The 14,574-nt window shown below is 35.7% G+C and overlaps 1 protein-coding gene across 10 annotated transcripts in view; it reads right to left on the bottom strand.

Annotated features, from left to right (window-relative positions):
• The window catches only part of LOC110148103 (membrane cofactor protein-like), a 38,011-nt gene that overhangs the window by 11,923 nt on the left and 11,514 nt on the right, over positions 1-14,574 (bottom strand). For 5 of the 10 annotated variants that reach the window (XM_020909999.2, XM_020909996.2, XM_020909993.2 and 2 more), the window contains exons 4-9: positions 14,149-14,234; positions 13,066-13,263; positions 4,316-4,498; positions 3,859-3,924; positions 3,695-3,739; positions 880-921 (exon numbers count right to left, since the gene is read on the bottom strand). In XM_020909999.2, the coding sequence (XP_020765658.2) occupies positions 880-921; positions 3,695-3,739; positions 3,859-3,924; positions 4,316-4,498; positions 13,066-13,263; positions 14,149-14,234 (620 nt within the window). The remainder of the gene's footprint in view (positions 1-879; positions 922-3,694; positions 3,740-3,858; positions 3,925-4,315; positions 4,499-13,065; positions 13,264-14,148; positions 14,235-14,574) is intronic. The other 5 variants (XM_020910002.2, XM_020910003.2, XM_020909997.2 and 2 more) reach the window with 4 other exon arrangements.

The following is a 14,574-nucleotide window of genomic DNA, read 5'->3' as shown; positions in this document are numbered from 1 at the left end:
AAAAAAAGGAGACAAAACAATACAGCTTAAAGTCCTCTAAGTTCACAGGTTTTGATTTTTTTCACTTTGTATAAAAACTCTTATAATTTCATTCTCCTTATATAAACTACATTAATGTTTGTCATTAAAAGTAGTATCAAAATCTTATAAATTTATATTCAATACCAAAGCATTCTACTTCTTGTCCAGTAACATTTCCTAGGACAATATTCTGTGGTACAGCAAGCAAATTTATCATTAGTGTGGTGTCAGAATAACCCTATGGATTCGATGTGATTATACTTAAGACTAAAATAGAAAAGCACACCTGTGGAGGCTAAACAATATTCTACTAAACAAGCAATGCATCACTGATATAATCAAAGAAGAAATTTTTTTAAATATGTGGAGAAAATGAAAGCAAGAAAACAAATCCAAAATCTATGGGATGCAGCAAAAAGCAGTTCTAAGAGGGAAGTTTACAGCAACATAAGCCCACATCAGGAAAGAAGAAAAATCTCAAATAACCTAACTCCACCAAACCAATCAGAAAAAGCAGCACCTTTCACCAAACCAATCAGAAAAAGCAGCACCAAAAAAGAGCAAAGTTAGTAGAAGGAAAGAAATCATGAAGATCAGAGAAGAAAGAAATGAAATAGAAATTTTTTAAAAATAAAAAAAGATCAATGAAAGTAACAGCTGGTCTTCTAAAAAGATGAATAAAATTGATGTATCTTTAGCCACACTCATCAAGAAAAGAGTTGGCCCAAATTAACAAAATCAGAACGAGAAAAGGTACAACCCACAAACACTGAAGAAACTTCAGAAGCTACATAGAACAATTTAAAGAAGGACAATAACAACTAAGTGTAGATGAAAAAAAAAGCTCAGCCACTGAACCTGGATGTCCTGAAGTCATGGTTGGAGAAGTGGGCTTGGAATCTGGAATAGAAAATTAGATTCAATTCTCTAGCCTTATCCATATAAAATTATGGATTTAAATTTGATATTTGATTTTTTAAAATGACTCTCAAAATGAAAAATACACATACTTCCTAAATTTTGCAATTCTACTTCTGTAAAGTTAACCTAAACACATATTTACCCAAGTACAAAGAATGTATGCACAGGAATGTTCACTGTGCCTTTGTATATAGTGGAAATCCTAGAAGTTAACTAATAATAAACCATAAAAATAATGTGCTCAGAATAAACACATGGTTCTTTAAAAAAATACCATTCAGATAGTTTCCTATTGTGTAAGTTGTATCCTCCAGTTAGTATTTTGCCTACAGTTTTTCATATGCGCATAATCAAATCTACTTGATCACCATTATATGTTGCTAATGATCTTTTTCATACTCTCTGATGACAGAAAATGATTGGTGGTCTCATGAGGAATTTTGATATTTTAAAATAATCCCCATAGTTTTATCTTCATTGTGCATCTGTCCTCAGAATTCTTATTTCAAACACTAAACTATATCAGTGCTTTATAAATCCTTTATGAAACGCTTATGTCAACTCTTTAAAAGTCTGCCCAGACTGATACTCTTCCCACCCTTCCTCTGGTCTCCTGCTTCTGCCGCAACTAAATACAAGCCAGAGACAGCAGCCTTGAACTTAGGAAAACAATTCCTTCCAACATAGCAAAATATTCATTCAAGTCTTAGGCAGAGGAGCTGATCAGGAGTCCCTGCTAGAATTCCTCCATTTCATTCCAATAAGCAAGGGCTTTTTCTGCCTTTTAGTTGTTATACCACTTACTTTCTGTTGCCAACTCCCCCTTCCCCTTCAAAAAAACAAAAACAAAACTCCAAAACAAACAGACAAAGCCCAGTAAAGAGAAAAACAATAATTGTTACAAGTGGGGAAGTGACGGAGGTGGTAGAAATACTAGTCTCATTCTAGAGACAATAGAAATCTCCCAGTTTATAAAAAAGAACCAAGCTGGTCAGCCTGGGAAATGAAACAGTCCTGGACCCAGAAGACACCCTGTACGGTGTCAAGAGATCACTTTTAAAATGAATAAATTATCCAGGTTGATGACACAGAAAACATACATGCTAAAAAACAGAACTGCGGACCTTCCTCTACACTAATATTAATCTGAGTGTAATTGGAACAAGCTACCTTTTAAGAGCTTTCTAGATACCAGGGGCTATGCTAAGTGCTTTAAATGAATCCCATTTTAAATTTACTATCACTAAGTAAGGAAGCCAAAGAATTAAGGCTTTTCAACTGTGGTGTTGGAGAAGACTCTTGAGAGTCCCTTGGACTGCAAGGGGATCCAACCAGTCCATCCTAAAAGAAATCAGTCCTGAATATTCATTGGAAGGACTGATACTGAAGCTGTAACGCCAATACTCTGGCAACCTGATGCAAAGAACTGACTCGTTGGAAAAGACCCTGATTCTGGGAAAGATTGAAGGCAGGAAGAGAAGGGGATGACAGGATGAGGTGGTTGGATGGCATCACCGACTCGATGGACATGAGTTTGAGTAAACTCCAGGAGCTGGTGATGGACAGGGAGGCCTGGCGTGCTGCGGTCCATGGGGTCGCAAAGAGTTGGACACAAATGAGCAACTGAACTGAACTGAACTGAAGTAAGGACGCTTTGAAATCATTTTACAGATAACCAAACGCTGAGCTGGAAGAAGTACAAGCTGGAATCAAGACTGCTGGGAGAAATATCAATAACCTCAGATATGCAGATGACACCACACTTATGGCAGAAAGTGAAGAGGAACTAAAAAGCCTCTTCATGAAAGTGAAAGAGGAGAGTGAAAAAGTTGGCTTAAAGCTCAACATTCAGAAAAAACTAAGATCATGGCATCTGGTCCCATCACTTCATGGGAAATAGATGGAGAAACAGTGGGAACAGTGTCAGACTTTATTTTTTTGGGTTCCAAAATCACTGCAGATGGTGACTGCAGCCATGAAATTAAAAGACGCTTACTCCTTGGAAGGAAAGTTATGACCAACCTAGATAGCATATTAAAAAGCAGAGGCAATACTTTGCCAACAAAGGTCCGTCTGGTCAAGGCTATGGTTTTTCAAGTGGTCATGTATGGATGTGAGAGTTGGACGGTGAAGAAAGCTGAGCACCAAAAAATTTGATGCTTTTGAGCTATGGTGTTGGAGAAGACTCTTGAGAGTCCCTTGGACTGCAAGGAGATCTAACCAGCCCATCCTAAAGGAAATCAGTCCTGGGTGTTCATTGGAAGGACTGATGCTGAAGCTGAAACTCCAGTACTTTGGCCACCTCATGCGAAGAGTTGACTCATTGGAAAAGACCCTGATGCTGGGAAGGATTGGGGGCAGGAGGAGAAGGGGATGACAGAGGATGAGATGGCTGGATGGCATCACCAATTTGATGGACATGAGTTTGAGTAAACTCCGGGAGTTGGTGATGGACAGGGAGGCCTGAAGTGCTGCAATTCATGGGTTCGCAAAGAGTCGGACACGACTGAGCGACTGAGCGACTGAACTGAAACTGAAACATATTTAAAGCTTTTACTTAACTTGCTATCTGCTTATATCTGCAGACTGCAAATAATTTTAGAATCACTCAATCTAAGAACTAAAAAGGCTGTTAATATTTCATTATTAAAATTGGTAAATGAATATAAATCATTGGAATTTAAAAGATTTTGAAAAAAAATCACAAGAAATGTAAAGGATTTTGAAATATATAAGCAGGAAGTTACTAAACCTGAGACACTGGGAATTGGATGTTGGGTGCTGGGAGGAGTCGACACTGGAAAACAAAATAAAAAAAGAAATGCAGATAGGATCAAACATTTGGGAGTTACTACTGGCATTTTCACCAGGAATTTAAAAGATTTTTGAAAAAATATATGTAGGAAGTTACTAAACCTGAGACACTGGGAACTGGAGGTTGGGTACTGGGAATTGGAGGGTGGGTGCTGGGAGTAGTCAACACTAGAAAACAAAACAATGTAGACTGAATAAAAAACTTGGGCATAGTACTGTCTTCTCATTCACATGAATTATGCCTTTCATTCTTGACTTATTTAGGTAAAACTCCCTAGGCTTCAATTTACTCTGAAAGATGACTGCTATCCATTTTTACCTTTAAGAATGCCTAGCAAGAGAAATTTATACACCTGTGTTATGTACATGAAATGCTAAGACCCTACAAAGACAGAAAATTGCTGTAGCAGATTTCTTGTGAATTTGAAGTCATACAACTATAGAAATGAATACAACACAGTTAAATATGAAAACTATTTCTCTTCAATTATTCTTGCATCATTGATATTTAATGTAAAATAAATAAAGAACAAAAACAAAAGGAAGACAGTATTTTTACCTTTAATACACTTTGGTAGCTCAGGCTCCCAAGTACTGTTCACACCACAGACAACTGTACTGTCGCCTTGAAGGTTAAAACCCTCACTGCATTTAAATACAACCGTCGCTTTGTAGTAATATTTTGGTCCAAATCCTGAGACTATCATTCCATGTTCAACGATTGGATATACACATCTGACCACTGAAAAGTCGAGAAATTCCAGAATTAATGGAAAGCCGCTTCCACATGGGACCAGAAAAACTAGTGCAAAGTAATTCCAGAGGGAAGAAACAGGAAAGAAATGAAAAGATACTAATTGGGGTAAAAAAAAAAAAAAAAAAAAAGAAAAAAGAAACCTCTGTGCATCTGAATTCCAAGAGATCTGGAGAAATCTAGCATTTTTTTTTTTTAAACCTAGAACAGACTGTCATAGTTCATTTGCTTTTCTACATTTTCTTTCTATTACTGACAAGTTTTGAGAACTGTCTGGCTACCAGATACAAACTCGGGGTAAGGTCAAAAGTAATTTTCTTCGGTTCGGGGATTGTTTTAAGATCATTCTGACACTAATTACATACCTTGCTTTTTTAGAAAGGAAGCAAAAGCTTTTCTGAGAAGGTAACAGTTTGAGCTCAAATTTAAGCTGAAAAGAAGCTCGCCATGCCAAGGTATGAAAAAGGAAGTGTTCAGGTAGCTACAGAACACAGAAGCTGGGATGTTGAAGAAATAAAGGTCAGTGGGGTTAGGGCAGTGTTTTCCGAACGTTCTGGACTGTGACCAGAGATCACGAAACACATTTTATGCTGTCAACCAGTATATAAACCAACAGGCCTGGGACAATCTTAGAAGTAATACTCAGCCTTCACACCAGTGTGCTGTGGCATTTCCCATTCTACTCCATTCACAAAAAGTACTCATCCTGACTGTCTTAGTTGACTTTAGTATCCACTAATGGGTTTGGCAGAATTGGGGGCGGGGGGGGGGGAAATAAAGAAAACACTTGCCTGAGTAGTGAGTTCAAGAGAACATCTTATGAGATTAAATCTGAATGACAGATAAGGGGCAGATAATATACAGCCTTTTTAACCAGAAGAGTGCACTTTCTCCCTTTCTTTGGGTCTGCATTTCCATCAGGTATCATTTCTCTTCAGCCAGAAGAACTTCCTTATCCATTCTTATAATCCAGGTTGTTAAAGTTGCTCGGTTGAGTCCAACTCTTTACAACCCCATGACTACACAGTCCATGGAACTCCCCAGGCCAGAGTACTAGAGTGAGTAGCCTTTCCCTCCTCCAGGGTAATCCAGGCTGACTAATGACAGATTCCTCACACAGCATTCTACATTCACTGTTTGTCTGTTTTTCTTTCAGCATATTAGCAGAAATCGTCTTGTTCCAACAGTTTCGTAAGAAACGCGGCCGTCACTCTCACCTTCGGGCAGGAGAAAACGGTCTGTCTGTCTCCCCTCTCAGTGTCTGCTGCTGCTTTGGTTTCTGGTGGTTCTAACATGCTGTGCTCAGCTTAATTGGGGGTTTCTCCATAAATTTTTAAAATTTATTCTGTTACGGGCAGTGAATTTCCCAGACATGTGGGGTTGTTGTTTGGGATCAAATTTACATAATTTTTGGCCAGTATTTACTGAAATGATTTCCTGCATTGTTCTCTCTTCTGAAGCTCCAATTAGACGTATGTGCGACTGTTTGCTTTTTCTCCCAGAGGTTTCTGTCTCTATCTCTTGTTTTAATCTTTCTTTTCAAACCATGCTACATTTCTACTGCCCTGTCTTCGGGTTCCCTGATTTTTTTCACTGTTGGGCCAATACGCTCCTACTTGCGCCTAATGATGTTCTTGTCAGCTGGGTTAGTAGATACAAAGTGCAGACAAAGTGAATCTCACCCTTAAGGCGTACAACTGTATCAGTTTTCATGAATCAAAACAATCATGTAATTACCAGCACAATAACAAAAATTCCATTATCTCCAAATACTTCATGCCACTTTGTATCAACCCTCCAGTTCTCAACCACCTTCCCCACCCAGCCAACCACTCATCTGTTTCCTGCCTGATGGTGTTGCTTTCACAGAATGTCCTAATGGAATCACAGCCTCTGAGTATGGCTATTTTACTTAGCATAATTCATTGGAGATTCTTTTGTTGCATGATTCAGGAACTCATTTCTTTCCGTTGTAGAGTATTATTCCATTGCATGGATACAGATTAGGCTGTTCATCCATTACCAGCTGAAGGACATGAGTTAATTCCAGTGTGGAATGATTATGACTAACGCTGCTTTGAATATTCTCATACAGGTTTCTATATAAACATACATCTTTTTACTTACATTGCTGAGGCATATGTTAAGTGTATATTTAACCTTATAAGGGATTGCCTGTCTTCCAAAATATTCATTATCACTCTGTATTCTTACCAGCAATGTATTAAGCATTCCTACTGCTGTATATTCTTGCCTATTAATCATATTGTTAGTCTTTGGTTTTGGGGTTTTTTGTTCAGCTATTCTAATAGCTGTTTACTGACATCTCATTGTAGTTTTAAATTCCATTCTGTAATTTACTATGAACTGAGCAACTTTCCATGTATTCTTGGATCCACACATCTTCTTTGGTGCAATAGGTCTATTCATGTTGCCCATTTTAAAAAACTGGGTTGTTCTCTGATTGTGTTTTGAGAGTTATTTATATATTGTAGATTCAAGTCCATTAGCAGATATATACTTTGCAAATGTTTCCTACTAGTTTATGACTCATTTTATTCCTTCTTTTAATAGTGTACTTGAAGTAGAAGTTTCGAATTTTAATAAGCCCAGTATATTAACATTTCTTCTTTAAAGAATCATGGTTTTAGAGTTGTATTTAAAAAATCTTTAACTAAGGCACAAATATTTTCTATTGCTAAAGCAAAAATCTTTTGGTTTTAGATTTCACATTTAAGTTTTGGTTCACTGTGAGTAAATATTTGCAAATGGTGCTAACATAGTGTTGAGGGTTTTTTTTTTCCCCCAAAGGTTGTATTTTCCTGTTCCATGCTCTGCGTGGCTGTCCTTTCACCAATACCACACTGTCTTGATTATAGTCCTCACAGCAGTGTTTATAAGAAGTCTTGACAGCAGGTAGAATGAGATGCCTTTTTTTTTTCCTTCCAAATTTCTACTGACATTTCTAGTTCTTTTATTTTTCTAAATAAATTTTACAATCTTTCTGTCAGGTTCTGCTGGGATTTCATGGGATTGTGCTGAATTTATAGATCAATCATAGAGGACTGACATCTTTATTTTATTGTATTTTCTAACCCATAATCACTGAATTTTCTCTATTTATTCAACTTTTGTTTGATTTCTTAGACTTATTTTTACCATTTAAATATTTTACATTGTTGTTAGATTTACACACAAGTATTTTGGGTTTTCAAGTTGGTGTAAATAGTACTTAAAAATTTTCAATTTCTACTGGTTTTTTACTAGTATATAGATGTACAGTTGATATCTGCATGCTGATCCTGCTAAAACTTCAGTCTTTCAGGTTTTCTACAAAAATAATCTTGCTGTAAGTGAATAAAGTCTATTTTATTTCTTACTCTTCAATATGTATGGCTTATTCTACTATCTAAGAACTCCAATACAAGGCTGAGTAGTGTTTTAACATAAGACACTTTTGTCTTGTTCCTATCTTAGATAAACATAACCACTCTTTTACTATTATAATATTAGCTGGGGAATTTTTATAGGTGCCTTTTGTCAGCTTCAGGCAGTTCCCTTATATTCCTCATTTGCTGAGCTTTATAAGGAAAAGATAATGAATTTTGTCATATGTACTTTTTTCTCTGCATCTATTAAGGTGGTCATTTTTTTTTTTCTTTCCTTCAGTTTCTTCATATGGTAAATTGCACTGATTTTTAAATTTGAATCATTCATGCATTCATAGAATAAATTTCACTTGATTATGATGCACTCTTGTTTTTTTTAAGAGGATTTGATTTACTAATATTTTGTTTAAAAGTTTTAGTTCTATGCCCACTTTGGATACTGTATAACACTTTTCTTGCAGTGTTTCTGTCTGGTTTTGGTATCAGAGCAACACTGTTCTCATGAAATAAGTACTCCCATCTCTTTAATTTTCTTGAAGACTTTGTATAGGGCTGCTACTATTTGTTCCTTAAATGTTTGGTATCCCTAGCAAGGACATGGGGCCTGCACTACACTTCATGAGGTTTTGGAAAAATATTTATTGAATACAGTTGATCTGCTATACTGTGTTAGTTTCGGGTGTATGGCATAGTGATTTGTTTTTTGTTTGCTTGTTTTTTTTCCCCCAGATTATATTCCATATATTATTATTACAGATTATTACAAGATATTGGATATAATTCCCTGTGGGTGCATGCTCAGTTGCTCGGTCGTGTCTGACTCTTTGTGACCCCATGGACTGGAGCCCACCGGTGTCCTTTCCCCAAGGGATTATTCCAGACAAGCAAACTGGAGAAGGCTGCCATTTCCTCCTTTGGGGATCCTGCCAACCCCCGTCTCCTGTGTCTCCAGCACTGGCGGATGGACTCTTTATCACTGCGCCACCAGCGAAACTCCAGGTAGTTCCCTGTACTATATGGCAAAACACTAGATGCTTATTTTAGGTGTAGTAGTTTGCATCTGTTAATCCTATGCTCCTAATTTGTTGTCCCTACCTAATCCCTTTGGTTAATTATAAATTTATCTACTTCATCTGAGTCTGTTTTTGTTTTGTATGTAGTATCATTTGTAATTTCTTTTTTATTCCACATTCAAGTGATATCATATAGTATTTGTCTGTCTGTGTCTGACTTAATTCACTAAGCACAATATTCTCTAAATCCATCCATGTTGCTAAATACTTGTTGCTTATTTATTTCAGGTATAGCAGCTTGTATCTGTCAATCATCCCATGCTTCTAAGTTGCTGCCCCCTTCCCTCTTCCCACTGGTAACTATAAGTCTGTCTTCTACATCTGAGTCTGTTTTTGTTTTATATGTAGAATCATTTGTATTATTTTTTTGATTCCACATTCAAGTAATATCATATAATAATTTTTCTGTCTCATTTATTTCACTAAGTATGATATTCTCTAAGTCCATCCATGTTGCTGAAATATAAGTATTTTATTCTTTTTAAAAAAACCAAGTTATATACCAATATACACACACAAAAACAGAAAACATTTTAATCCAATCACCTGCTAATGGGCACTTGAGTTATTTCTGTCTTGGCTATTGTGTAAACCGTGATGCTATGAACACTGGGGTAAATGTACCTTTTTGGATTAGAGACTGTTTTTTTCACATGTATACCCAGGAGTAGGTCTGCAGATCATAGTTCTATTTTTAGGTTTTTAAGGAACCTCCAGACTGCTTTCTTTACTAATTGTACCACTTTACATTCCCACCAACAGTTTAGGAGGGTTCCCTTTTCTCCACACCCCCTATAACATTTATTATTCATAGACTTTTCGATAATAGCCACTCTGAAGAGTGTGTTTTTGACACTTTCACCTCACTATGTTTTTCATTTGCATTTCTTTAATAATTTATGATTTTGAGCATCTTTTCATGTACATGTAGGCCATATGTATGGCCTTTCTCTTTTGAAGAAATGCTGATTCAGGTATGCCCATTTTTTAATTATGTTCTTTGTTTTTTCAATATTGACTTACATGAGGTGTTTGTGAATTCTGGATATTAACCTCTTGTCATTTGCATCATTTGCAAATATTTTCTCTCATTCCATAGGTTGTCTTTTGGTTTTGTTGGTTTCCCATGCTATGTTAAAGCTTTTAAATTTGATTATGTGCCATTTATTTTTCCCTTTTTTTTTCTGCCTTGGCAAACTGACTTGAAGAAAATATTGCTATAATTCTGTCAGAGTGTTTTATGGTGTCATGTTTTACATTTAGGTTGTTACACCAATTGAGTTTGTTCTCTATGTGCAATTTATTTGTGTATATGGTTCTGTCTAACTTCACTGTATTACATGTAGCTGTCCAGCTTCTGAAGCACCACTTGTTGAAGAGACTGTCTTTTCCCCATTGTATGTTCTTGCCTTCTTTGTCGTAGGTTAATTGATCATAGGTGTATGGATTTATCTCTGGGCTCTCCATTCTGGTCATTGATCTATGTGTCTGTTTTTGTGCCAAGTATCACACTGATTTGATTAATGTAGCTTTGCAGTACAACCTGAAATTAAGGAAAGGATATACCTAGAGCTTTGTTCCTTTTTCTCAGGATTGCTTTGGCAATCCTGGGTCTTTTCCATATAAATTTTAGGATTATTTGTTCTAGTTCTATGAAAAATGTCATAGGTATTTTGAGAGCCATTGTATTAAATCTGTAGATTGCTTTGGGTAATATGGTCATTTCAGCAATATTAATTGTTCCAATCCAAGATCCAAGAGCACAGGATATTTCTCCATTTCTTTAAAAATTGTTCAGATACCTTTACTGATATTTTATAGTTTTCAGTATACAGGTCTTCCACTTCCTTGGTTAAGTCAATTTTAGGTGCTTTTTACTTATTTTGGATACAATTTTAAACAGAATTCTTTTTTTGACTTAGTCTGATATTTCATTATTTGGGTAAAGAAACACAACAGATTTCTCCATGTTCATCTTGTATCCTCCTACCTTGCTGAATTCATATATTAAGTTCATCCAGTAGCTTTTATGACCAACCTAGACAGCGTATGTAAAAGCAGAGACATTATTGCTGACAAAGGTCCGTCTAGTCAAAGTTATGGTTTTTCCAGTAGTCATGTATGGATGTGAGAGCTGGACTATAAAGTAAGCTGAGTACCAAAGAATTGATGCTTTTGAACTGTGGTGTTGGAGAAGACTTGAGAGTCCCGTGGACTGCAAAGAGATCAAGCCAGTCAATCCTGAAGGAAATTAGTCCTGAATATTCATTGGAAGGACTGATGCTGAAGCTGAAATTCTATACTTCGGCCACCTGATGCAAAGAACTGATTCATTAGAAAAGACTCTGCTGCTGGGAAAGACTGAAGGCAGGAGAAGGGGACAACAGAGGATAAGACAGTTGGAAGGCATCACCGACTTGATGGACATGAGCTTGAGCAAGCTCCAGGAGATGGTGATGGACAGGGAAGCCTGGCATGCTGTAGCCCATGGGATTACAAAGAGTTGGACATGACTGAGCAACTGAACTAGAGCTCTTATGAAGACTTTAGCATTCTCTATGTAGAGTATGATGTCATCTGTAAATAGTGACAGTTTTACTTATTCCTTCCTATTTTGGATAAATTTATTTCGTTTTCTTTTCTAACTGCTGTGGAATATAGGACTTCCAATACTATGCTGAATAGAAATGGTGAGAGTGGACATCCTTGTCTTGCTCCTGAATTTCAGGAAGGCTTTCAGCTTTTCACCTTTGAGTATTACGTTGTCTGTGGGCTTGTTGTAAATGACCTTTATTATGCTGAGATATGTTCCTGCTATACTCAACTTGGTGAGTTTTTATCATGAATGGACATTGACTCATTTGACAAAATTTCCTTCTGCACAAAGATGATTCAACATAAGCAAGTCAGTCAATGTGATATACCATAATAACAAAAGACAAAATCTGCATGAGAGAAAGGTTTAAGCTGTTATGTTTAAAGCTGTTTTATTCCTTTATTGTCATTTAAATGTCTACAGTATATTTCATGACATCTCTTTCACTTGTGATACTGGTAATCTGTATCTTCTGTTTTCTGTCAAACTGCATACTGATCTTCTACAAGAAGCAGGTGTTGATTTCTTGACTGTCTCTATATTCTCCTTTCAATTTCATTGCTTTTTTTCTCTGTCTTCATTATTTGCTAGTTTTATTTGCTCTTTTTCAGTTTCTTACAGTGGAAGTTTAGGTTATTGATTTGAGACTTTTCTCATTTTCCAATGTAAGTACTTCATACTTTAACTATCCTTCAAAGCAATGTTTCTGTTGTACCCAACAAGTTCTGATATTTTGTCTTATTTTTACTATGTTTAAAGAAATTCTAATTTCCTTTGTTATTTTGTCTTTGATTTATTAATTCTAAGTGTCTTGCATAATTTTCAAATATCTGGGGATATTCTATATTATGTTTTGATTTATACATTCACCCCATTGTTGATCAGATAATGTACTCCAAATGATTTCAATTCTTCAAGATTTGTAAAAATTTTCTTATAGCCTAGAATATGGTAATAAGACTGGTCCCTCTTCACTTGAGAAAATATTTTGGTATTATTCAGTGGATCCTTTCTTTCAAGAGTAAAAATCCCTCCTGTGTCTCCTTGCTTTTTGATCATGCTCTAACACCTTAAATATTCTTTTTAAAAAAGATTTTCCCAAGCATTTATCTATCATATCTATGAGACAATTTACATCTCTTACAATTTACACTACCATTTCCTGCAGCCACACTGTCATACTTCTTGTAATACAAGACAACACTTAAGAAAAAGCGTGTTGAATTTTTGATGCTTTCATGGAAAACAGTCTTAACTCATGCAAATACACAGTAGTTTGCAATGTATCAACTGGAATGCCAAGAACCTGCCTGGTGAGAGGTTGGAAACTCTACAATGAGAAGTAGTTTTTATTTGGTTTGACTGATATTAAATCAAATTAGAAACCAACTTAACAGGAGACTCAAGCACATATGACTGTTTTTACTTATAGGTAGAACTATTTACAAAGTTTCTACAGTATTGACAAATTAAGAAGGAAATAAATAGAAATATTACCTTTACACTGAGGAGGCTGACTACTCCATTCATCATTTCCAATACAAGTAAGCTTGCTCTCTCCAATAAGTGAATATTCATCTGGTCCATTTGAAGGATTACAACTATAAGTTACTACTTCATTGTAGTCAAACGTTTCCTTGTCGCTATTGGTGTATTTTCCATTTTGAATTGCTTCAGGTGGTTTACACTTAATCCCTTAAAAAGAAAAAAAAAGAGAACATGAAAGTCTAAAGGGAAGTGTAAAGGATTAAACAGCATTAGTAAGGTCCTGTGAATTGCCTTCAATAAATTCATTACCATATGATTGCTATATACTAGTTGTGAATCCACTATCCATTTAGAAGAAGCTTTTTATGAGAAAATATATTATTGTAAACTCAAGCTATTAATCTACAAATGAATTTCTAGAATAAAACTCATTTTCTTAAAGTCATGAAATACCTACATGAGATACATATATTTACCTGTAAGGCCAAACTAAGTTTTGTTCTCATCATAAGAGATGCTGACAATTTAAAGATATAATATGATCATGATTAAAAACAGGACTCAGTGCTAACTGAGAAATGCTTCATAATTTGAAATGTATCTGTTTGCTAAGTCACTTCTTCACATTAATACCAATTATTACTGTCATTTTCACCTTCATCCTTACAAGTGTATTGTGAAATTTTCCAGAAGCTATAAATTGTGTGATTTTTCAAGTGACTAAATCCTGATGCTTTTCTTAAAGCCAAACATTGAAGAAATTTGCAAAAATGTAAAACAAAACCATTAGTTAGAATGTTTTTATTTTTTCATTAAATATGTGTTATATGCTAATAGGTACACATTTATTCTTCTTGAAAATGAATTAATAAATAATTATTTTATAAAGCCTTCAGGATTAATTCAATAGAATAGAATTGACATAGCATAACTCATAAGATTATATGGATTGTGTCTATACACATTGTTATGACAATAGACATACCCATATAAACAAAAGCTCACTGGTGTCTATGTTAATCTGAAAGTATAAAGGAGTCCTGAGGCCAAAAGTTTGAGAATTGCTGCTCTTCATTTTGATGACATACTTACTTTCACATGTTGGAGGATTATCACTCCAGTCCACACCCTCTGCAGAAATCTCACAGTAAGAAATACTTGGCCCAGCTAAGTAGTAGCTAAATGAGAAAAGAAAAGTCACTATGTTCTTCAGTAGTCACAGGTGAATACAGTAATGAAAACAATTTTACATGGCTGTTTTTCTGCACTAGAGTAACCGGAGAGATTAGTTCCTTAAACAAAGTATAATGGAAATGCTTACTAAATCTGCAGCTTAATCAAATAAAAGTTTCTGCATCTGAATGAATGAATACACATTGGCCCACAGCAAAATGTCTAAATTACTCTCTCATGCTGCCTGGCATCTTTGCCATATCTGACAAATGCATCACACATTCACGTCTACGCTTTTGCTCACACCTTTCTGCTCCATAAGAACTGAACAGAGAGAAGGCCCTA

Source organism: Odocoileus virginianus, chromosome 11, assembly GCF_023699985.2.
Source record: "Odocoileus virginianus isolate 20LAN1187 ecotype Illinois chromosome 11, Ovbor_1.2, whole genome shotgun sequence".
Classification (NCBI taxonomy): Eukaryota; Metazoa; Chordata; class Mammalia; order Artiodactyla; family Cervidae; genus Odocoileus; species Odocoileus virginianus.
This window is presented reverse-complemented; position numbering and strand designations above follow the sequence as displayed.